Raw genomic sequence first — 25,321 nt, forward strand, 5'->3', positions numbered from 1 at the left:
TCCTTTCAAGAAGGGTCAGAAATACATGTAACATTCTTGAATGCTTCATTTGCATTTAGAACTCTCACTTGGTTCACAAATGTATACTAGTTAAATTTTTATTTAAAATAAAAATAATTAAATCCTCCATTGCTAACTAAGTCTCTTGCAGTTGTATATGTGTGGAATCTAAAGGTATGAGTTGTTACAGAAAAGATTGGCATTAGTTTGTATTTGGAATTTTCTATGCTAACTTTTCTAGCACCAGCATGAAACAGATGTGGATTTGGAGTTCTGTGTTTTTCTGGGGAGGAGTTGTGGATAGAAACATATCAGCAGCTTTTTGGTTACCTGCAGAGACCACGTAGCCATAATCAACTATAGAGCATGCACGCACTCCCAGGAAAACCAATGTTAAAATTCCCATTGATTTCAGCAGACATGGATCTAAGCCTTAACTGCATATACAAAAACACATTTTGGAAATCCACCATCCAGGGCTGATGGTATCATAGAGCCCCTTCAGTAATCTTGGCCAGGTATAGTAGTAATTTTTGTGGAAAGTAAACCTAATTCTTATCTACAGGCATGCAAAGTGCTGCAATTGCACACAGCAGGTTCTATTTCCCTGCTTTCGTGCTGACTCCAGATGTGATACTGGATGGCCCCTGTAGTTTAATAGTGTCTTTAATAGCATAGTTTCGGCTGTCTCCCCAGGCTGTGGTAGGCTTGTGAAGTGCCTTCAGAACTTTAGGCAGAAAATTGTTATAGGATTGTAACATGTTAACGAAGATTTACATTATTATTTATTTTCACATCTCTTTGCTGCACTGGAGGACTATTTTACAGTGGGTAATCTTACTCTTGCTGTCAATACTGGGAAAATTTCCAAATATGGTAATTTCAGGGGGTTTTTTATAAATGGGTATTTGGCTGGCATCTCATGCAGAGCTAATTGCCAGTATGAGATGAGATCGTATAGTTTGGACAGTCACTTCAGCAAAGGGGATGCTGACCCTAGGGAGAAACAATATTAGCATTACCTAGAGTAAGCAGTGAAGCAGAACTGTTGAATAATGGGTTAAGAAAAACAGCTACAATCCATTTAATTAATCTGATAAGTTTCTCAGACTCATAGGCCATATTCCACAAAAATGAAATTAAAAGATCAGTTAGAGAGTTTGATACACACCTGTTCTTAGCATAACTAATAATGTAGGCATGGATTTACCAGTAGGGCTAAAGTAACTCTGCCCACCCTCTGCCTTTCCTGCCCTGCGTGATGCACACTCCTCTATCCTATGGTTTGGTAGCTCCCACACAGCTGTGTAGCCACACCTCTGTCTCCCTGTGCCTGCTGGACCATGCTGTACTTGGTGAAACATTGGAACAGGTTGTCCAGAGAAGTGATGGGTGCCCCATCCCTGGAGACATTCAAGGTCAGGTTGGACAGGTCTCTGAGCAACCTGATCTAGCTAAAGATGTCCGTGCTCATTGCAGGGGGAGGTTGGACTAGATGAGCTTTAAAGGCCCCTTCCAACCCAAACCATTCTATGATACTTTCAAAAGATAGTGCCATCTGATTCAATAAATGATAAAGGGTTAAGAAACAAACTCTCTGTGAAATATCATTAATTCTCACCTAAAAATTGTCATTGCAAAGTATGAGCTGGTTAGGTGACTTGCCAAGTCTGCTCTGGAAATTTGTGTCAAAAGAAGGCAAGGAAGCCAAAGTCTCCACAGCTGTAATTGAGTGTGTGGCCTTAGGGTAGTTTACAACTACCATTCACTCTGCCTGTAGTCATAAGACTATGATTGTTATTATTTTACATTTAGATACTATCTTTCCTCTCTGCCATAAGTGCTGATCCCACTAGCCAGTTAATCACTTGCTGCTTTCACATTGAGTCACCATGTAGGTAATAGAGTTTGCATATATTTAATTTTCCATTAAAATTGATATGTCATGTCATCCTGCATGTAAGTGGGCCATTGCTTTGTGATTCATGGTTAATCTTTTCCTATAAGGACATAACTATTCACCCCTTCCATAAAGTATACAAGACAGGCAGTAGTGAATATTTAGTGTTTTTCCATAAAGATTGTTGGCCTTTGTTCTGCTTTGCTGTAGAAATGGCAACTGTGTAGATTCTGTACTTGAAAGAAAAATTGCAATGCCAGTGATTTTAATGTAAAGGAAATATGAACAGATTTTTTCAGAGGAACTGAAATGCCCGTATGTAAATAAAATATAGTGTGTCTTCAGAAACAGGCTGTTGACTCAATGTCATGCTTCTTTCCATGTCACCATGGAAGGCTCCCTGATTGCTCCCTGATTTTGTGCTTAGAAATAAAGCACTGGAAAACTCAAAACAATATGTTTTTGCCCCTATTTGTCTAAATGTTGAAGGATTGGTTAAACTCTGTTTTTCTGACAGCTATCCCATTTCCAGATCTTCAGTGTCAGGCAGTTCAGTTAAATGCACTGATTGACTTAGTCTCTGCAAGCTGCATATTTGAAGTTGAGGGTCCGAGATGTCTGTGTGTGTCTCACATGTGATGTACAGTGTTGATGCCCAAAGAGTAATGAATTACAGAGCAATTTACATTCCTAGCATTAATTATTGACTATTGGTATTTGGCAGTGGAAATCCTGACTGCTCGGCAGAAGAAAGCTGAGGAGCTGAAGAGACTGACAGACCTAGCCAGTCAGATGGCTGAAGCACAACTGTCTGAACTCAGGGCTGAAATTAAGGTCAGGCATTCGCTTCTGCTTGGGTATTTCAGCTGTTTGCATAAAAGCCAAGAAAGAGCTGTCATGTTAACACGCCCAGGCTGTTCATTCCTGGTATGGGCCAAAGGGTAACTAGTTTTCCATGGGGAAAGCATACCTTCTTAAAGCATTATAGCACATCTGAGCAGTGTACAGACACTCTGAGAAGTGTAAATTATCCCTTCATAAGTGGAGCTGTTGGGAGTTCTGCTGTTTGTGTATAATTTACCAGACCTAGTTAACAAGTAAACCTGATAGCTTCAGGTTCAGTGATCAAACACATGTACTCCAATGAAAAGTGTAGGAGTGATCCACCCATCACTGGACTGTGGGATATGTAATTTGGTAAGGATGGGAAAATGCTCGGTTCTGCGTAGAGATCCTGTGTACAGAGCAGGGTCAAGAGTTTGCTGAGCTTAAAGTGAACTTAAGTATTGTTTGGTTTCTGTACCATCCATATAGTCTCTTGCTCAGAATGCAAGTCACTGTTAACTTGTCTGTATTTTTGCAGCACTTTGTGAGTGAACGGAAATATGATGAAGAGCTGGGCAGGTCGGCCCGATTTTCCTGTGACACAGAACAGCTGAAGACCCAAATTCAGCTCTGCGGAGAAAGTAAGTGCTGGTGACTTCTCACACCAAATCAGAACATGGTGTTGCACATACCTGTGCAGGAAATTCCTGTGTGTGCTTGCGCAGCAAGCCTGCCGTGAATGGTACATCTGGAGGCAGCAGGCTTGCTGAACACACATAAGTCAACTTTGCAGTATGTAATATGTTAAGACTCACTGTACATGTGCTGCACAGTCCATCTGTTTGTGTGCAGTGTCCTCTTCATCAGAGATTTCCAGGTATTACTCAGATCCATTGGAATTTTCCATCTAAACAGGATTTCCAAGTTGAAATAATAGTCAGCTCTGAAGGACACTCAAACTCAGTAACTTCTGTATAACTAGTAAATCAGAAGCTTCTCTGTTTGAGCATACTGTTGTGAGACTCATTCAGATCTCTTCTGCTAGGAAGTAACTCCTCAGCTTTGTAACAGTATTCACTGGGGTTTTCAGGAGCTAAGGGTAGTTCCACATGTTCCCATTTCCAAATCAACTGCCCTTCTGCTTGGAAATTCATCTGCTCTAATTAAACATGTCTCTGTTGCAAAATACAAGATAGCCTGTTCCTATCTTTGTCATGCTTTTTTTTTTCCCCAAAAAAGTAAATGCTTTGACTCACATGTTGCCATGTCCCATGATATCCCATCAGTATCATCACTCAGGAGAAAAACAGTTAACACAATACTGAACTAGTGCATCTTGGCAGAAGTAAAACAATTTCAGGAAGAAAAATAATTAATTTTGAAGGAGTTACTAGAAATGGAAAAAAGAAAAAATACCACACCGTCTGCCAGTGCGATCTTCTGACTGCACAGCTGAGGTCAGTTTAATTCATTAGACCATGAGAATTGCTTTTGCAGAACACTTTGAAGAACCATCTAACCCCGTATTCTGTCTCTCATTGAAGCCAACCCAGAATGTTTCAAAGGAAGGCCTTAGCTTCCCAGTAATGCATCTAATTGTTCACAGTCACCTCATAGACCCTATCTCATACCCTGAAACTTAAGAGATTGAAAATTCTATAAAGATTAGCCTGACAAATATAACCACAGCTGCTACTGATACAATCACAGACTTTGTTTTTAAACTCATTGAACTACTTTGCTAAATAACTTCCAGCTGCAGTTAATTCTGCAAGTTAATTATTTATACCTCATTTCAATAAAGCATTACTTAAGCATAGTTTGATGCAGACCTGTTGAAATCAGGTCAGTGAAGTGAAAAGAACAGCTATTAGCAGGGAAGCAGTGCCATCTTACAAATGACTGATAGTGCACTGGCTGCATGAAGAACCCTGCTCTAACCTGCCCTCAGTGACCTTGGATGAGCAGCTCATGCTCTTGGTATGTCTTTGATAAGAGCTCTATGGTGCAAAAGATGTTTCTGTTTGGAGCATCTCACAATTAGGCCCATACCTTGCTAGGAGTTGCAAATACCCCTCAGAAATTATACCAGGCCTACAGCTAAGAACAGCCGCTGTTGAGGGCTTGAGCAAAAGCAGTAACCAAAACCGCAGAGCTTGTGTGAAGGCAGGCATGTTCTAGCATGAGAAGGTAAGCAGCATACACTCTCAATGAAGGACAGGAAGAAACAAAAATAATTGGGCTGACGTATATCTAGAATGCTTCATGGTGGGTTGTATCCCTTTCTTGCACATCTTTTTGTTAAAAATGCATTTTTATTGCAAGCAGTTGGATTTTTTTATATGGGGTTTCATGTGCAGCAGTCTGTTTTAGACAAGAGAGAGCAGGAGAATTCAGTGAGAGTCGGCCTCAGTGAACCTAGGACAGAAAATGTAGTTCATTGTGCAGATCATTGCATTGTTTTTCCAAAGAGGACAGCTAGTGGGAGAAATAGCTGATGTTGGCATAAGTAAATAAGAACCTCAAAAAACAGATGATGCTCTGTTGCTGAAATTATTCCACATCTTTCTCTGTACTAAAAGTGGAAAAATAGAAGTACCTCCTAGATAAAACAACAGGCGTCTCACTGAAGTGAGCCTCTGGGTTTTCATCAGTACCAGAAGGATATAGGAAAATTCCATAATCAGAAAAATCAGAATAGCAAATTAAGATCAAGAGCTTTACTTCCATAGCCTCAGAGTCCTCTTTGAGACTGCTTAGGGGCCATTGCACAGAAGCAGGCAGCTTGAAGAGCTTGTCGAAATGCAGAGAGGTAGTAATCAAGGATTTGTTTGGTGCACTTCATGTCCAGACATGGAAGTGGTTAAGAAATGAGGAGTCTCAAAGCACAGAGAAGTAGGGAGCAAGAATATACTGAGGTGAGCAATAGTGGTTCTGGTGATGCTGACTGCCATGATCTACATGAAGTGGATTAATGCACTGCATTTATTTTTCCTCCTTATCTATGGTGTACAGAAGAACCTTTCTTAACCACCTCCTTAGAGAGGCATGAGCAACAGGCACTAGACTTCTTTTTTTTTTTTCTTCTTCTTAAAAAATATTTAGACACACTAAAAGACATGAAAGCTTTCATGTCTGTTACCTGTGTTGTAGCTAGTACATATATAGACAGCAAACATCAGCCCCTTCACCCTTCCATGATCAAAGAATAATTTGGAATCAAATTTGGTCTGTTGTGTCTGCAGGCACAACTTTCTTTGACCTCAAGCAGTCAAGAGAGGTACTGGCACACCACTCACTTCCTTCCCATGTTCCTTCCTTTGCTGCCTGAAGACTCCCGTGAGGAGCATTATTGATAGGACAGCAGTGTGTGGGGCAAGTCCTGACAGCAGTTGTGTTCAGCTCAACTGGTTAAAGGTTCACAAGCAAACCAGTAGGTGCGAGGAATTTTGAAAAGGTTTCTTGGGTAACCAAAGCCTGGCCTTTTGCTAGGCTTCTTCCAGTTTTAGTGCAGTTCCACCACATTGGCTCTTTTGGCTCCAGAAGCAGTTTCATGGCAGTAAAATGCTATGGCCTAATTCTGACCCTAGTAATCTAGCTTACTTCATTATCTATAGTAAGGCTAGAACGATGCTACTAAAGTTAGCTGTAAGCAGGGTAAGAATACAGCCTTATGTTTAGATTTTGATTGTTTAACTGATAACACACAATACTTCTTTACAGTTTCTCACCCAAAGAACAACTATTCCTCAAGAACACCATGTAGTTCAGTGCTGTCTTCAATGACCTCACATGCAACAACTGGCAAGCAAACTATGCACACCCGAAAGTCCTCCAGTAACACCAAGAACTCTGATAATAAAACAGCCAGCACTAAAGTACAGAGTCATCTTTCCTCCAATCCTCCAGACTCTTCTTCCCAAGGAATCCCAACAAATAAGCAGGTACGAAATCAGTTATGAACTAAACTGTTCCAAAAACTTCAGAAAAACATGCAGCATTGCAGGTTGTTAATACAAAATCAAATACGGGTTTGCAGTCCATATATTTAATTAATAATTTTTGAAAATATGCAAGTATATGTTTCCTAGCTTCATTTTCACAGCAAAGACTGCTGCTGATGTTCAGGAGTGATTTGTGGCAGTTAATAGTCTGAAAAAAAGGAAAACCCTCCATAATAGCTAATTGCCCTATACGCTACAATGGAGCAGCATTTATCCCTGATGCTTGACTAATGATCAGTTGATGTGCTCTTGAAGCATGATTATTAGATAGACTTTGAAAGTGGAATCCTGCCAGGTTTAAAAGCATGTTATTTCAGAAGCTGTATAATACAGCTTACGGTATTGTGCTATATTGATAGCTGTCTCATTATAAGAGCACCTTAGAATGTCCTTGTACTGTTGTGCTTAGGTAAAGCTGCCACTGAAGTTGGTCTGAGTTTTGTCCCAGTAGGGATTTTAGGCTCAAGCAGGTGCCTGAAGGGAATGGTAGGAGCATGACATAATGTCAGTGCACGTCCTGGCAGTCATGCAATAAAGCAATTCAGCCACTTCCCACTAAGGATCAAAGCTTCCTCTGAGCAAGATACCACAGAGGACATCAATCCCACCATGTAGATTCTTAACTTGACTTTGATTTACATGTGAATTTCTGTTCTTCCTGCAGTCTTACTCTGTAGTATTTATATAATACTTGACTAGGAAAAGCATTCTCTTGATTTTAGAAAAAATTGGTCAGTGTCAAGTCTTCAGTGCTTCTCAACAGCTGCTGTTGAGATGTCTAGTATTTCATACCTTTTTCTGTATTCTCTTGAATAATGGCAGATTTTAATTTGGTATCAGTGGTGATCCTGCCATCTGTATTTCCCAGCTACTCGGATGTAGCATGTTACTCATAGTTCAGTTTTTAAGTGTTATAAATAGAGAGCTCCAGCAAGTCAAAACTGTCTAGTGTTTTCCCTCTCCTAGTTACACTGAAAATTTTATTCTACAGTTTTTGTTAATTCTGATTGCTGTATTTTTTTGTCCTGTTGGAAGGATTCAAATAACCTAACAGTTACCCAATTTCTTTGTGAGTAGAATGGGCCTTCTCACCAGAGACGAAGATTCAACCCACAGCAGCAAAACATCCGGCTCAATGGATCTCTTAAGTCACAAGGTGCTAGTAATGAGGCAGATCAAAATAATGTAAAGAGTGGTTCCAGGTCTGAACACAGAAGACAGCAGCATAACAACTTCAGATCTAAAAATAAAGGAGCTATGAAAAATCAAGAGCAGTCCACGACTACAAGGACCACAGAGAATCCGACACATTCAGAAAAGACCCGACGGAAGCACCACACACCAGACACTGCAGACCACAGGCCTTTCCAAGGCAGTGTTGGCAGGGTGTCGCAATGCAATTTATGTCCTGCAAGGATGGAGGTCTCTGCTGATGCTACTGTTCTTTCAGTGCCAGCTGTGACTTTGGTGGCTTAAAGTGTCACGGTGATGGCAGGCAGAAAAATTTATTCTCTTCATTTTAGTTTCTTGCTCAAGATGCTTGTTGGTGAAGAAAATAAGTCAGAACATAGTCATTTTAAATCTGTTGCTGCTTAAAACTTGTTGGTATCTTTATTACTTACTAATTATCAAAATTAAGTCATACTTTCAAGGCTTTGCCCAATACATTCACAGTTATTTTGTCATGACAGTACAGAATCTTACCAAAGCAGCATTTACTACTTAGAAAAATGAAATCTAGATTGGAAAAATAAATTTATAGTTAAATACATAATAACAAAAGACACATTGTAGATATGTGGTTATACCAGTCAACATTATTGTTTTTTAGAGCAGCCTATATTAGAAGGATCCTGGGAAGTCTGTATGCTGTGGTCTGCAATGAGATCAGATAATCCTGTAGAATTTTTCTGCGAATCTTACACACCTCTTTCTTTCTGTGCATGTATACACATACATGCATGCACACTGTATACACAGAGTACTGTTATATATAAGAACATTTGAAAAAGCAGTACATTTGATTTTAGCTTATTATTCCATAATCTGAGATCTTTAAAATCAAGTATAAATTGTATTAGATGTATTACATATTGGTATTTTTCGTTGACAAACTATTTTTATGAGGCTGAGGAAAAATGGTCATTTCTTGAGTTTGAAATGTATATATAGTCATGGCTATTCAGATACACAGCCCTATTCTCCATCCTTATCAGCCTATTACTCTTCTATGACTAGTTGGATTTATTTTTTTTGCATATGAAAAGTTGCAGGTGTTCTAGACTTGAATCCAAATTATTTTTCTATATTTTTGCTGTAGGAACCATCTGTCCAGAACAAGAGCTATAAATGTTACAGCAACATGCAGCAGAATGTGGAGGTACATATTTGAGCAGATATTACATCGTTCAGAGTTTTCTATTAAAGTAAAAATCTTACTTATTCTTAATGTTCTGATTCTGTAATTCAGAAAACCTATTTCTTGCAAAAAATTAAAATCTTATTTCTAAAATATTGTGGTGTTTGCCACTTTGCAGTGCGTAACCTTTGTTGATCTTATTAAAATTGTATTTGCTTAATTCAGCTGGTATCAGTGGGAGGCTTTCAGCTGAGTTTGGATTGGACTGGGCTTTTGGTTTTAGCTAGATTCTGGTGCCACAAGTGTACAAAACAGAACCTTCTCGTGAGAGCCACATCCATCTTGGACACACTTTCAATATACATTACTATTTAACATGGTAAGGTGTCAGAATTCAGATCTGGCATCAAGTGAACTAGCTGCCTAAAGGTCAGAATCAGAAATGTGTGAAAGGGTTTATTTTCTACTGAGGTCAGTAAGAGCATGACACTTGAGTATCTTTAAAAGTTTATTCCTAGGTTATTGTTTGCTTTTGCTTTTTGCCATTTTCCCCTGCTTATTTTCTGTCAGCCAACTGAACGCTTCCTCAGTACTGACTCTTTTGCTTTTTCTGTGTGGCCCTTGAAAAATGATCTCAAAGTGTAGTGAGATGCATTTCTTACGGGTGATTTTGATTAGTTTCATTTCTCGGTATCTGTATACAGTTTTCCACATGTGAATATTGGTAAAACAAATTATTTGCCTGAAAGGCAATGAAGTCATCTTTATCTGGAAGACTGGTGATAAACATGCATAGGTAAACACTGGCTTTCTTAGCATTGCAAGCACTGCTTCTGTCCTAGTTAATTACATACCATGCTTTTAAGCTGAATGTTTTGAGTAAACTGAAATTCCAGGATCTGTATTATACAGACCCATCAAATAGGTAGCTTTTCAAAATTTGTCACATACTTTGTGAAACTTACTTATATCTCTCCTTGTAACCCCTCCTAAAAAGAGGAAAATCTTAACTCTATACTGACTTTTACTTCTTCCTGATAGATTCTCCACTTGAGAGGATTATTGAAAGTTACTTTATTCCATAAGTCATCTTCCTTACAAGCAGGTTTCTGCAAATAAATAAAATCTGTAACATAGGTCATAACTCAGGAGAACAGGACCACTTTGCAGTCTTCAGTACTAGCTAACTTTGATGTGCTGGAGGCTCAGTATGTGACAGACCCAGGACGAACAGGTGAGAGACAGCATTTCTCTTCAGACTGGGATGCAAGCACATTTTCTTTAATGAGAGATGCAAGCATGGATTTGAGTGGGCTAGGGAGAGGGCTAGTTCGTCTTAGCACACTAAGTGTTGTTTAATACTGCAACACACATTTTAACTGCATTACATGGCTGTGCTCTGAAGTATAGCTGTGTCAGAGTGGTATCTCTTCATCTTTCATTTCTTGTTTTTCTGTATGCTTGAAATTACATCTGCCAATTTCTAGGAGTGTTTGGCTGTTCGCAATACTTGTAAGTAATCAAATGCTCTTGGGCCCATCCTCAACACAACTCCTTTTATCTTCTAATTACAGAGCGAGCTCTCTGTGATTCTTCTTTTTAAGTAAGGGATGTGTACAGAGGTCAGTAGGGGAATTAAGGGCAGGACAGGGCCAGCCAGTCTTTTTAAAAGTGCCCTCCATTTGCAAAGCAGACACAGCTGTTTGGCATCACTCTAACACAAAGGTGGAATTCCCACTGCACTTTTGACACTCTCTTGAAAGTGGAAACACCTTAAAGGGCAGGATTTTAAAGCTGATTTGACCTATTTATCTTCTGTGTAAGAATAAACTGAGAGTAAGGGCAGAACTCAGCAAAATAAAGGATCAAATACAAGTTGGGAAACTGAAAATAGAAAGCAACATAGCTGAGCTATTTGGAAAACTTAAATGATTTAGACGTGTTTGGAAAAAAAAAAAAGGTGAAAAAAAATCATCACTTGACATGTTTGAAAATGTCATCCTGAAAGAGAAACTAATAATTGCAAAAGGGAAACACTGATCTTGTGGCTTGAAGCACTTTTCTTGACCCTGTTTTTGCAGGGGGAAATCTGGTGTGAACTTGTATGGATGGCAGTTCTTATTGTGAGTCTGCTTCCCCATGTAGTGACTGGGCTGCATCAAAATTTTATAAATCAGCTGCATCCTTCCTTGGGACTGCAGCGGATGTACCATGGGATCCACAGGTCTCAAGTTCCAGGAGCATTGCCAGTTACCCATGGATATAATAGAAATTTGAGACAATACAGCTATAGATGTTCATGTATGTTGTACCGGAGACTAGAATGAGTGAATAGATGGATGCATAGATACAGGAAAGGGGCAACTTTGAAAAGGGCCAAATACTTGATGCAAGCTCAGGACATGCTACACAGCTGATGATGTGACCTCATGTATTTGCAAAGTAATTTTCAGCCAAGAATGATCAGTTCTGGTATAAACAGCCAGATTTTTTTTTGCAAGAAAAAAAATATGTGAGTTACCCAAAAGCTCAGAAATAGGCAGAGATCTGTAACATCAGCCTTACATGCTTCTAGTGCTTAACATTTTATTAAAAGCTGTTGTACAAAATTAATCTTGGTTTTTGTGGGGCTTTATTAGCACAGAGTATTTGCAGCTTTACTTCTAACCACACTTTATAACTGCAGCTAAGGGACGCTCAACTTCACTCCCAAGTTTTCGGTGGCGCAACTGGCCTCCTGTTTTTATCAGGTGAGAATTTGTCCTTTGTGGATCGGGAGGAACTAAGTAGATGGCATCTGCGTACTCCTGGGTAATGTTAGTATTTCTTTTTAGCCACAGTAAGATTTGAACTGCATAATGTTTATTATCTAAGCAGTTTATGTAAGCTGGTTTAAAAGAGTACTTTTATGCTGTGGAAGAGCTGGTAGGGAAATAACTGGAACAATCTGAAAGCAAAAAAAAAAAAGAGGTAGCTTTGGTATTTCCATGGCTTTTCAGCTAAAAACAAGCCTGATGAAAACTCTCCCTGAGGATCTCTGGTAACATGTGCCTATCACATGAAATAATGTCTGCTTGCTTACATCAAGTACAAATGAGTTCTCCATGCTCTGAAATGTACAGATAGAATTACATCTGTTTGAATCACATCTTGGTGATAATAGGCCCTCTGCATCACAAGCTCATGTGTAGTCACAGAAGAGTAATTTTCTAGAAATTTAACTTGGAATCATATTTTTTTTTGTCTCTTTAACCCACATGATGCCATATCATTGATGGTTTGGAAAGACAGTAGTGTGAAAGGGAGAACTAAGCAACTGGAAAATTGACAGCATTTTGAGAAAAAAATTAAATGCATCAGGCTACCACATGATACATATGTCAGCCTTTACAGTGCAGCTGTTAGATACTAGTAATCATTAGATTAGCAAATTAGAGTAACTTTCTGAACATGTTCTCTTCTATAATGAATAATTTTACAAAGGTACAAAGTAAACCATTGTCACAGCATTTGGCAATGCATCTGATCCCAGCTCTAAAACTGTAGCTCACCATCAGTGGTTTCCCCAGTCAAACTATCCAGTATGTACATACGATGTATTGTAGTTTACCAGTGCAGATGCAGGACCAGCTGCTACTTCATTAGTTGAGTTGGACAAGTGAAATATTAAGAAAACTGCAGACTTTCAAGAAACTTGGGAACGTACAGTTCTGAGGAAAGTTTCAACCTGCAGGAAACTCAGACTTGCAGAATTTCTGCTCCTTGTTCTAGGCCTCGAAACCCAGAGTCTGTTAGCCAGGTCAAGGGATGACTAGTCCTTGGACTGGCAAGTTTCTTTTGTTTTTAGCTATTGGCCTCACAGAGAGATGATGATGAAATTCTGTTTACTTCCACATTTTAAAAGGCTTTGGGTAGACAAGGGCAAAGCTGTTTTTATAGTGAAAGTCACCATGAAGGTTAATGTTATTCAGTTATCATAAAACTGTTTAATACCAGTCGATTAGTTAAGAGAAACTTGGCAAGATTCACAGGTATAAAAAAAAACCACGCTAAAAGCACCTACTCAGATAAGTTAAAAGACAATGCTTGCACCTCATCCAATAAAAATAAATAAATAAAATCAGGTCCCTCAGAAAATAATTGATCTTACTCTGCCTCAACACCACAGTCACTTTCCTGTTTCATCTATTGAAATTCAAGAGTTTTTTGGTTTTTTGTTGTTTTTTCTTCTTTTAGCAACAAGCCAATATGCCTAAGACAAAGAGAAGACTCATTAAAGCCACTGTGATGTGAATGTCATGAATGTTACTCAAAAAATACTGTGCTACCAGAATAATTAAATAAACACTGGGCTAGCGCAAACTCAGAAAGTCCTGTAGGATTAATCTCAAAGCTTTTCTCTTGCACACATGCAAAATTCCATACTTTTTGTGAGCTTTAGTGTGATGTTGGACTCCTTTGTGAGCTTTAGGGCTGCTTGGACTTGATCCTAAGGGTCTTTTTCAACCTAAATGATTCTGTTTACGGAAAACTTCTAAATGCATCAGAAGTTGAAGAGGAAGGAAATCTGCTTTAGGAAGCATTGTAAAAATACTTAAAGATGCGTGGTAAAGTCCTCAGCTATTTAATAAACAGTGAAGTAGAAGTCACATGGAATGTAAGTATTAAAAACTGCTTTTCAGATTATTACAAAAAACAAACTTCACAAACTTATTGTCAATGGTGAATTGTAGGCTTAAAGAATAGGAGATTACATTGTTAGTATCCTTGCCTTCAGTGAAACTTTTTGGTGGGATAGGAAGAGCCTTGGGATTGTTGCTCTTTTGGTTTATTTTTAAGAAAAAGCAGTAGCTTAGATTCTAAAGATTAAGGTGATCTTCAACACTCAGAGCAGAAAATTGCAGTACTGTACACCTTTACAGTGCCTAGTGTTTGTGGCAAAGCGTCTCCTTAAAAACATGAAAATTTGGGATTTTACTTGTGCAGATGATGTTTCAAGTCCCTGGGGTTAGGAGAAAAGCCTGAAAATGTGATCACTTGTGAAATGCAAACCCTTCTGTAATTCTAATAGTCTCAGGAATTTTAAGAACATTGCATTTTGACAATGTGATGGGATTTCTCAACATTTAGTGACAGCTGTATTTACTGTGCTGGAAAAGCAAAAGTAGTAGTAAAACTAACAAAAATATCCCAACACCCAACTGTAAGCAAAAGGGCACATAACAAAGCCAGGATTTGTTCACTGATATAAACAACTAAAACGGCTTTTTAAAACCAGTGAGCCAATTCAGCTTTTTTCTGCTGATAGAAACATACAGGAGCTCTTCACTTCAGTGCCATTACCCAAAATTTACCCAGGTACAAGGTGTCCTCTATACTCCTCTGGGGAAAGGAGTGGTCCTTTTATCTTTCTTCAAACCAGGGCACCTCTGTTAACACTACTTTGCTGCACAGATGGTGAGGTTATGCCCTCATTTGAAAGGACCTCTGGAAGGACACAGGAAGGCCAGCTGTATCACAGACATGTAAGATTCCCTGCGGCTGCTGAAAACACCCCCCACAGTGGTGCCATACAAAATGCCAAGTCTGTATCAGCCTCAGCCCAGTGGCAGATCACAACACGTTAAGAATGTAGTACACAGGTCTTGGGTCTATGGAAAAAACCCATACTCCTTAGGCATGCTTCTTCCCTTCAAATGATGCAAAGCTGCATCATCTGAGTGGCTGAGGTAGTTGTAACTGTTTGGTTTGGAGGAGACTGAGGAGAGACCTTATCACTGTCTACAACCACCTGAAAGGAGGTTGTAGGGAGGTGGGTGTTGGTCTCTTTTTCCATGTAACTAGTGACAGAACAAGAGGAAATGGCCTCAAGTTGTGCCAGGGGAGATTTAGATTGGATATTAGGAAAAATCTCTTCACTGAGTGGTCAAACACTGGAACAGGCTGCTCAGAGAGGTGCTGGAGTCACCATCCCTGAGGGTGTTCAAGAAGCACATGGATGTGGCACTCAGGATATGGTTTAGTGGGCATGGTGGTGTTAGGTTGACGGTTGGAGTCAATGATCTTAGAGGTCACTTCCAACCTTAATGGTTCTGTGATTCTATCCAGTCTATCAGGCTGAGTCAAACAGCATCCATCCACTTTATCATTCTTAAGCTTCCTCTGCTAACACAGCTGATACTCCAGAAAAGGTGGAGTTCGCTTCAGCTTTACTACATGGTTGCTTATGGGCCTCCTAGATACTGTGATCTTGAATGTCATTTGACACGGTGTCCCACTGTCTGCACTCTGCCTTCCCAGGACACCTGGGAATTGCTAGGCACTGATGTGTGTGTTGTGAATACCAGTTCAGAAGCTACTGAAGTACTGCAGCATCAAACTTTCACTGTAAGAGTCACTGCAGAACATGAAGGACCGCAAGCAGCTACCTTTAATGAAGCTGAATTCTTAATTTTGACACAGGTGGCTGTTGAGGGACCTGTGAATCTAATTGGCTTGGGACTCACTTTACACAGTAAATAGTCTTCCTCTTCAGTAAAGTTGATTAATTGTCTGTAAAACAACTTGAATTAAAGAAAGAATGAATGTACATAAATTGTTCTTTTCATAACGTAATTCCAAAATAGACAATCTGCCATGCACAAATCTGAAGTTCTTTTACTTTTTGCTTGCTATACTGTCATTTATGGTTTTTAAGTGTTCATCGCTGAAGTCAGGCTTGCCTTTATATGTACAGCAATCTCTTCTACCTGTGTAAGTAATATTACACATTAAAAATTGTAACAGATATGGTGCTAAGTGAAAATCAGTGAGAAAGAAGGCTGGAGGAGCTACAGAAAGAAAATATTAAAATGCTACAGATCCCATCAGATACAAAATCCACTGAATGTTAGTCTATATGTTTTAAGTTATCTACAGAACTGTAAGACCCAGTTGCCCAAGAACACAAAACATCAAGTTCCACACTAAAGTAATTTGAGAAAAAAAGAAGAAATATATTTATCCTTTTTTTTTTCAATACAAATTATTATGGATAAAAAATATTCAAGAGAAAATGTTAACCTAAAAAAAAAGAACCTGTGTAAGAAAGCCTATGGTATCTCGTGGCAACTCTAATTGATACAAGTAGAGAGCATTTTTAGAGTACTATACAAATTCTGGGTTTCAGTGTTGGCAAAGAAAAGTGGACAGACACCTAGAAGAATTTAATTCCTCAAGGAAATAATAAATGATGCCATAGAAATCCAGGTCACACTAAAACAGCTGAACAAGACATTAGAAAACCTGAAACCTAACAAAACAAAAGCTAGGCCAGGCCAGGTCAGAGGGATGATCAGTAAGTATAAATCAAAATAATCTTCTGAGAGATGAGGAGGCAGAGGGGAAAAACACGAAGACAAAATTAAACTGAGAGAACATTAACATTGCATTTAAAAATGTATCAGAACAACAGCTGTCAAACTGTTGCTGTATTGCTGGCTACTTCATGGGGTAATGCTACTAAAACCTGGTAGTAGGAGAAAGAACATGTATGAATCAGATTATATCTAGATTTTGAGCTGACAAAAGAAAAGCTGTAGCTTTAACTGGCCTGCTCGTCAGGAATGAAGAAACTTTGCTGGTGGGTCAGTACTGTAAACAGGCTATGAACTGCAGGAGCCACTACAGAACAGCTTAAAAGATACACTACAAAAAGTGCTGATATTCTTCAGGGTACTTGCCTGTTGATCTGTGAAATGCCACATGGATTCATACCGAAATAATAAACAATATCTGAGAGTAGTATTTATTATTATTGCTGTTATAAAACTGGTATTTGGTGATGCTGTTCAAGCAGAAAGCCTGCACATAACCTAGTACTTCTAAAGAGTCCAGGGAGGTTTTCCTCAGAGCCATAAGGAGAGAAGGTATTCTCAGCATCTGCACATTCTAGATCAAAAGAACCACCAAAACAAAAAGGAAAGTATAAATTGGGGAATGACCTATTAGAGACCTGGGGGTCCTGGTGGACAGCAGGATGACCATGAGCCAGCACTGTGCCCTTGTGGCCAAGAAGGCCAATGGCATCCTGGGGTGTATCAGGAGGGGGGTGGTTGGTAGGTCGAGAGAGGTTCTCCTCCCCCTCTACTCTGCCCTGGTGAGACCGCATCTGGAATATTGTGTCCAGTTCTGGGCCCCTCAGTTCAAGAAGGACAGGGAACTGCTGGAGAGAGTCCAGCGTAGGGCTACAAAGATGATTAAGGGAGTGGAGCATCTCCCCTATGTGGAAAGGCTGAGGGAGCTGGGTCTCTTTAGTTTGCAGAAGAGGAGACTGAGAGGTGGTGACCTCATGAATGTTTATAAATATATAAAGGGTGAGTGTCACAAGGATGGAGCCAGGCTCTTCTCGGTGACAAACTGATAAGACAAGGGGTAACGGACACAAACTGGAACACAGGAGGTTCCACTTAAATTTGAGAAGAAACTTCTTCTCAGTGAGGGTAACAGGGCACTGGACCAGGCTGCCCAGAGAGGTTGTGGAGTCTCCTTCTCTGGAGACATTCAAAACCCGCCTGGACGCCTTCCTGTGTAACCCCATCTAGGTGTTCCTGCTCCGGCAGGGGGATTGGACTAGATGATCTTTTGAGGTCCCTTCCAATCCCTAACGTTCTGTGATTCTGTGAAAGCTTAAACATTCAAAGACTTGGTGCTTTAATAGTTGCATTGAAGTATAGCTAAACTAAATCAGTAACTAGGTTCATTTACAGTATTTCAAGACAGTATATGTCTCACTAGGATCACTGTGGTACATCAGGAGTTTTAGCTGCAACCTGGACATAGTTTTTTGAGGGTGCAGAAGAATAGAGAAGTCAAATCAAACCAGAAAGATGAGACATAAAACAAGCAATGGTAATCAGGGAGCACTCAGGAATATATGCAGGCTGTTTTGCAATCCGAGGATCAAATGATCACAGTCTTTCCTATTTGAGCTATGAAAAGCAAAGAATGGGGTATCCAAAAATGCGAAGGAGGGTGGGGAAGGAGTTTTCAGTGGGATCATTGTGCTGATGTGGGTCTGTGGCTGCTGCTGCTATGACAGCGTGGCCAGGGACAAGGAAGGCCAGCAGGATCCTCTTCTCCTATCTAGCAGCAAAGTGGCTATAGGGTGGCTCAGATCAACTGTACAGCTACAACTGCAAAGGCTGCTTTTAGGTAATGCATTGAGAATGAAGATGTAGTCAGAAGTATCACTGTAAAACTACAGAGAAGAAATTCTAGAAATTCCTTCTAAAAAAGGAAGGCATCTCACATGTGAAAATCAGTTAATTTTTTGAAGTTTTCAGTTAAATTTTAAGTTTATACATCCATTTAACTAATACTGCTCTCTACTTTTTCAAATTAGTCCTTCCCACTCTAAAGTGATGTTTTAAAGGCTGAAGAGGTAGAACAGAATAGAAGACTCAGCAACCTAAAAAAAGGTAATTTGTTTCTAGCAAGGTCAGTCCTGCAGTTAAGCTTTCTGATTAAAAAATATATTTTAAAATGTAAAAAAAAGAAAATTTATATTTTAAATTATAAAAACATAAACAGGAAAAAAAACAGAAAACTCAACATTCATAGCTGAAATTGTTAAAAAAAAGATTGTGCTATATTTCTGCTTCATTTTAAGCCACCTATGCAGATTGGCATACCTCTTATAAACTGGAGCCATATGACGCAAACTGCCTTTCAAAGGATGTTCAAGAGTCCAAATTCAATCAGCTCCTGGGGCACCCTCCAGTAGCTGACACCTGAATTTCAAAGGGACATCATCTTGATGAACTGAAATATAATAGTTAATACTATATGTATATCTACCCAGCTAAATGAATGCGTGTATTTTATTATGCAAAATTTCAGCTTTGAAACTGCTGGCATAAACATTGCTTAGAGCCAGTGTGCTTCTAGGGCTTCCACCGGAGTGCCCAGCACTAGCAGGTTATCACCCCTTGCATGTGGTGGCTCTCACTACGTCTATTTATTCACGTCAACTCATGTCACCTTGTTGGAACATCCCTTAAGTTTCTTTTTTTTTCCCCAAATAGCCACTACTATGGGATATTTTACAACATGTTACTTACTGAATGACTGAAAATGCGTGCAGAGTCTTTATGACAGTTGATTGGCAAATATTTTTCTTATTTTTCTGCAAAAAAGTAGTACTATGGAAATAAAAGGAAAATATATAATACTCTACCTCTCCCTTCCCAGGCATCAAAAGCATTCATCATCTTTTTGAACTCAGCTACTGAGTAATAACTCCAGATGTATTGGACATTATTTCCAGCTTTTCTAGAAATATTGTTTAAAGGTAACAGTTATGTGGCAAATCTAGCTAAGCCCTTAAAAATTTAAAACTGATGAAAATGTGTAATTCTTTTTACCAAATCCTAACTATAAGGTTTTAATCATAAATGTCGTGTAAAGTAGAAAGGAAAATGTTACTTATATTTAATTTTCATTTGTGTAAGAGTTTCTAAATAGCCCTCCTCCTATGATCTGCATGCCTGTGAACACCTATTGCTAAAAATGGGGAGTCATGAAAGAATAAATGTTCATAAAAGAATAATTACAGAATTAATGGTGTAAAATCTATTCTTCTAAATAGCAATCATTTATTCAAAGGGAAAACACAGCAGGAGGACAGATACCTGATAATATGTGTCCAAATACTCTTGGAATAAATATTGATGTTCCCAGCCTAAATTTAGGAAAATAAGCAACTTGGTTACAAAGATGACAAAACACCAAAAGCTCTATCTGAATCAGGTTTCAAAAGGTACACAGTGAAGTACACACACATCTGACACTGTGCTGTAGGACCAAGAGAAAGACACATTGCTTTCAGACACTCAGAAGTTCAGGTCTACCAATGATGTATAATTACTGTCATAAAAATACACCAATAGAGTAGTAGAAATGCGTATATCCTTTAAAGAATTGAAACAATTTCTTTTCATCTTCAGTTCTTTTTGGTGTTAAATATTTCAGTTGTCTTAGAAGACTGAAAAATACAATTCTGTTAATTCACAACCAACTTCGTGAGTATTTCTGGAACTTTTTCTGGAGGGGCATTCATTCCCTGTATTTACTGTGAATATCGCCCAAAATTAGGAATTAATTTTAAATGGTTGAGACATTTTTAAAATAGCAAGTAAAACTTAATGAGAAGTTATGGTAACTGCATGGTAGCCACCTTTTGTGGACTCCCTCAGAGAAATTCCTGTACTCCATGCTTAGTTTTTATCTTTTTTCATTTGTTTGCTTAATGTGATCTTTGTATCAGCCAGTCATTTTCAAAGCTGGAAAGAATCTTATTCCTTTCACAGATTTATAGTACAATAATACTCTATTATGCTACATATAATTAGGTATTATTATAATGAGTGAGTGTTCATTCTCACTTCATAGTGCTTTCATGTGTTTGACAGTCATCTTACCTTTTGTAAATGCTTTTACTACGAATTTTCGTCCCTAGGTCCTTATTAATGGCATCAGTCCCATCAACTCTCGTGGCCTACACACCAGTAATTTTACTTTCACAGCTTGCTCCAGAAGTGATGAGATAGTGCAGGACCCAAACAGTAGGCTTGGTACAAACTAAACTGTAAGAATCACAAAAATCTAACAAAGCCTGAAAAAAACATAAAACACAAAATACAGAATATTAATAAGAATACGGGGGGGGGTTAGTTGATTAAGCTTCCATATTTAAGTTTTCTTAATTGTACTGGTGAGCTCTTTTAAGTAAATCAAGGATGTAGATTATCTAGAATTGTGTGTAGTATTTCTTACCTGATGTTAATAGAGAATATTATAAAACTAGGAGAATTTCACGGAAAGGCAATGGAAATACTTAAAGGCATGGCAAACCCTTAAAGTTAAAAGAAACTGAAAGGCCTAGAAGTGTCTTATGCTTTTCAAAAGGAAATGAATAAGGGATAATGTGAAATAGCTTCCTAAGAGAACACAGACAACTGTGAGGACTAACACAGTGATACCTGGTAATATTAGTTAGTTTCCAATCTGTTAGCTTTTAAGTTATAATATTCTAAAACAGACAAACCTTGGGATTTTAAATAATATATTCATTTTCTTTTCTCCTTTCTTCTTCTAAAAAAAATGACAAAGTACATTTTATCTTTCATGGTTTAGGATTAATTTGTAAAACTGAAAAAAAACCCCAAACATCTTGAAGGGATCAAATCTAAGGTCAAGTAAACTTTGAAGCCAAATAGGGAACTAAATAATGTCATTCCTACCATGTAAGCTTGACAGCAGACTTCCATTAAAACAGAGTCAAATTTAAACTGTTGCTGTATTGCAGTGGTGGGAAAAGTTGATGTCCTTAACTACTATGACTGCATTATCAACTCTTGGATTTCTTAACCTAAAACTTTGAATTTACTGGTGATTGAATGTGGTGATTAAAAAGTGCTAACTTGCAGATACTGTTGTTTTAATATCTGATGCTAATGAATGTTGTGGATTAGAGAGTACATCTTTAAAAATGCAAGAAACATCAAGACCTTTTTAAGCTCTGTGTTTGACCTTAAAGAATATGTCTCCATTTCATTGGCCAAATGGTCAGACTGTATGGATAAGGGATGCCAAAATAATCTGCTTCCTCCTGCAGCGCAACCCAAAGGTGTGCATCTTCAGGATTCTGAACGTCTCCATGAAGATAATCCAAAAGATATTTAAACAGGCTTCCATCTGGATCAATTAAACATGCTCCTGAAAACATAAATAAAATTATTTCAAATACTGCTTCCAGCAAGTGAAGACAGACTCGTCACATTCTACCAAATAATCAAGTAAAATTTCTGTACTAGTTTTACTTGCTTAGGAGGAGTAAGTATACTTTCTCTGTTATTTCAAAACATCTGTTTTGTTTCCCTGGAATATTTGTTATTTGAAGATAAAATTCTTAGTGCAGTAAACATTTCTTTGGAGTTTCTGTGAAATCACTAATCTGCGTAGGACAATGCCAACATACCACCTCAGCAGTACTGCACTCCACCTAAAATGCTAAAATCTAATTCTAGATGCATTTCTAATTCAAACTGCAGATACATCTTTTCTCACTATTGCAGAGAATTTTTTCAATTTTGGATCTAGGTAATTTAAAAGAGTTAAAAGTAGCATCAGCTCCAGTATACATCCAGCCGAACCTGCCCTGAATATTGCATGAGTTTCACAGTATTTTTTTTGTTTCTTTTCTCTCCTTGGCCTGCTGAGCTCAAGGAGCACTACAGAAACTGACCAGGTTATACCCACCTGGATACAATAGGCTGTTCACTGGAACTGAAAGACGCTGGCAAAGCCCTGCCCATAAAAATGCTACACATTTCAGATATTTTAAATGGTCAAAAGTGTACAACAAGGAATTACTATTCTCCAGCCATCATATCTTTAAGCTAGACATACTTTGGCAGGATTTCCAAGTCACAAACAAGTGTGAAATTTGACCCATGAATAGTTTTATTCAAACTTTCGTATCAAGTCATGGTGGTGAAAAATGCAGTATTTACTGGGTAATGAAGTATTCTGAAACAAAGATTAGACCCAAATCTCCTTATGTAACGAGCAAAGAGACTGAGATGCCTCCAGCGAATATAGGGGGTCATAAACAGGATCCAAGTTAAATGTCAAATACTCCGTCAACTCTTGCATTGCACTGGATTATTGCCTCTTGCATTATTGCCTCTTGTACTGCTTTGCTCTGTACTTGTGCTGACTGACAGTGGAGACTGTCTTGCATTGTATGCCACTGTACTGTGTTTTATTTGACCTTGCTATGTATTTCAACCTGTACTGTATTGTTGGGCTGTGTATTGCTTTCGTACTGCTGCGCTTTGTATTTGTAGCAACAAATGAAGTGGGTATTAAGCAGCTTTGTAGGGGTTTTTTGTAAGTGATAGAGCAGCACGAGGAGGTTAAACAAAACACAGTAAGAACAGGATTAGGATTGAGATTCACATTAGGATTGAGATTCACATTGAGATTAGGATTGGGATTGGGACTAGGATTGGGATTGAGATTGGGATTAAAAAAACATATCAATGAACCCAAAAACTCACACTGAATAAAACCTAAAACAATAAAAAACTACACTATAAAAAATCACAATAAACCAATAAGTACAACAAAAAATACTCAGACACAGAACAATAAAAACCAAAAAAGCCCTAACAAAAAATAAATATCACAATATAAAACAAAACACAAATCAAACGCATTAAAAAAATGCAATAAACCACAATACAGTCACCCTACCACAGGCACATGAAAACGACACAGATACATCAAACCATAAAATCAATAGCAAACAACCACACACACAAAACTCACACACTCAAGGATAACTGAACCACCACAGAGACCACCACACAGCCCCATGAGGGTAAGTCACCACCTCTATGACCACCCGCTATTTTGGAAAGTCCTCCACACTACCATGGAGATCACCACACCAAACCATTAAGGTAAACCATCGCCTCTATAGCCAGGCGCCATATTGAAAAGTCCTCCACAGAAACCGGAAGTCCCCTTTCATGACCTCTCTGAAACCGGAAGTATGCAAAAAAAACACCGGAAAGAGCCATTAATAAGCTGCCCTGGACTGGACACTACTTTCACTCACCGGAAATGAGTCCCCCCCACACCAGAAACCCATGCATGTTAGGGTTTAGGGTTAATAGGGCTAACCTAGGCTTCTGCAAACCTTCTCAAGTGATAAGCCAATTATATGCTTAGAAAATACAGTAAGAGATAACCAAGTCCCAAATGTTAGTAGTGTATCTTAATTGCTAACTGAAGTCCACCATATAAATAGTTTCTCTGTATTTACCTCAGCAAATCAACTCGGTTAGATCTGCAATTCCTATTGATTTTAATCATGTATCATCCTGGTTTTTTTATTCACCATTTCCCCCTGGAGGTGTTTGGTTACTGTGTTTAAGGTATTTAAAACTTCAACTGCAACTTCACTTGCTAAAGGGTCAAAACGAAGGACGTAACAAATAATCACAGAGCAGCCTCAGTTCCAACTGCATAGCTTGCTGTATTCTGGTCTGTTACTACATTTTAATTTTGAGAATACCCAAATATTCATAGGCTACTGTGTTTTCAGTTACTATTTAGGTCCATAGACTTCTAATTCAGACTTGCCTTCAGCCAAATGAAGAACATTAAAGGAAAGAGCTGTCTAAATCATGTTGCATTTGGTCCTAGTAGGGAAATCACAAATTCTCTTTGAAACTGGGTAACTCTCAGTGATCACTTGCTACTCAGAACTCACTTCTTTTTACCTTAATGCTGATTTGCAGTAGAATGGCAGCTAAAACTACTGTAAATACTCCACCTTCCATTTTCCTTAGGAACTAAGCATGCGACAGTTGCACCAAAGAGGAACTGGCATGCCAAGCACCACGGTTCTGATGTGTTGTCTGAACAGTTCTTGGCTAAGAATGTACCCAGAAACCAGGTCTTTAATGCTTAATATTTAGTTAATTAAATAAGCACACAAGTTACAACATGCCACTGAATGCAATACAGACTGATAAATCATGGATGTTGGACTTCCTGTAAAGTAAGTGAAAATAAGTATAATAGATTGTTTTGTGGAATAATAGTCTGGTTTAACTATCTCTTTAGTAAGGATATAATTAACTTGCTGGGAATAGTTCAGACATAGCAATTGAAACTTAAATATTGCCACTGTTGTCAAACATTACAGTATATTTTAAGTTACAACTTCAAGTCTTTCTCACTCTAAAACATTCACTTAATGAAGCTGCAGCTTTCCACGCTTGTTTACTCCTTTAAGCTGGCTTGGTTTACCTCAAAAGCCTGAGCAATGTTCCTTCATGTATTTCTACATTGGGAGACCGAAACAATATATGTGGTTTCAGTCAGTATGTATGTGTGGGTTCTCTCTTTCTCTGCAATTGGTAAGTTTTGGAGCTCAGATTTAACCATGTGAAATATCAGTACTATTCAAGCTCTGTACTGCATGCCTTTGGTACAGAAGCATGCAGCATAACAAACCTGCACAAGCAAACTGCCTTTTGAGCTGTGTGTTCTTGGGAAATGAACACTGGGTGTTTTTAATTTGTTTTTCGCTATTTTCCAAAAGAAGCCAGGCTTACATACTCATGTATATTTTTGTTTCAATTTACTAATTTCAGTCAAATTTAACAGAGGGAAAGA

General features: G+C 38.5%; 2 protein-coding genes across 2 annotated transcripts in view; one reads left to right on the forward strand and one right to left on the reverse strand.

Annotated features, from left to right (window-relative positions):
• SPATS2L (spermatogenesis associated, serine-rich 2-like) overlaps window positions 1-9,192 on the forward strand; it is a 32,848-nt gene extending 23,656 nt beyond the window's left edge. The window contains exons 7-11 of the mRNA XM_010178527.1: window positions 2,625-2,734; window positions 3,264-3,366; window positions 6,449-6,669; window positions 7,807-9,080; window positions 9,157-9,192. Coding sequence (XP_010176829.1) covers window positions 2,625-2,734; window positions 3,264-3,366; window positions 6,449-6,669; window positions 7,807-8,205 — 833 coding nt within the window. The 3' untranslated portion in view covers window positions 8,206-9,080; window positions 9,157-9,192. The remainder of the gene's footprint in view (window positions 1-2,624; window positions 2,735-3,263; window positions 3,367-6,448; window positions 6,670-7,806; window positions 9,081-9,156) is intronic.
• A 6,061-nt stretch (window positions 9,193-15,253) lies between these two features.
• KCTD18 (potassium channel tetramerization domain containing 18) lies at window positions 15,254-23,673 on the reverse strand (the record flags this gene model as incomplete). Its single annotated transcript, XM_010178528.1, is given in 9 exon segments — window positions 15,254-15,390; window positions 15,393-15,640; window positions 18,760-18,820; window positions 18,823-18,858; window positions 19,305-19,399; window positions 20,548-20,741; window positions 21,637-21,701; window positions 21,704-21,844; window positions 23,589-23,673. Coding segments are annotated over 9 exon segments (1,062 nt in total), but the record flags the coding sequence as incomplete, so codon positions are not given.
• Window positions 23,674-25,321: the final 1,648 nt, after the last annotated feature.

The sequence above is a fragment of the Mesitornis unicolor genome, unplaced genomic scaffold (assembly GCF_000695765.1).
Source record: "Mesitornis unicolor isolate BGI_N332 unplaced genomic scaffold, ASM69576v1 scaffold7122, whole genome shotgun sequence".
Lineage (NCBI taxonomy): Eukaryota > Metazoa > Chordata > Aves > Mesitornithiformes > Mesitornithidae > Mesitornis > Mesitornis unicolor.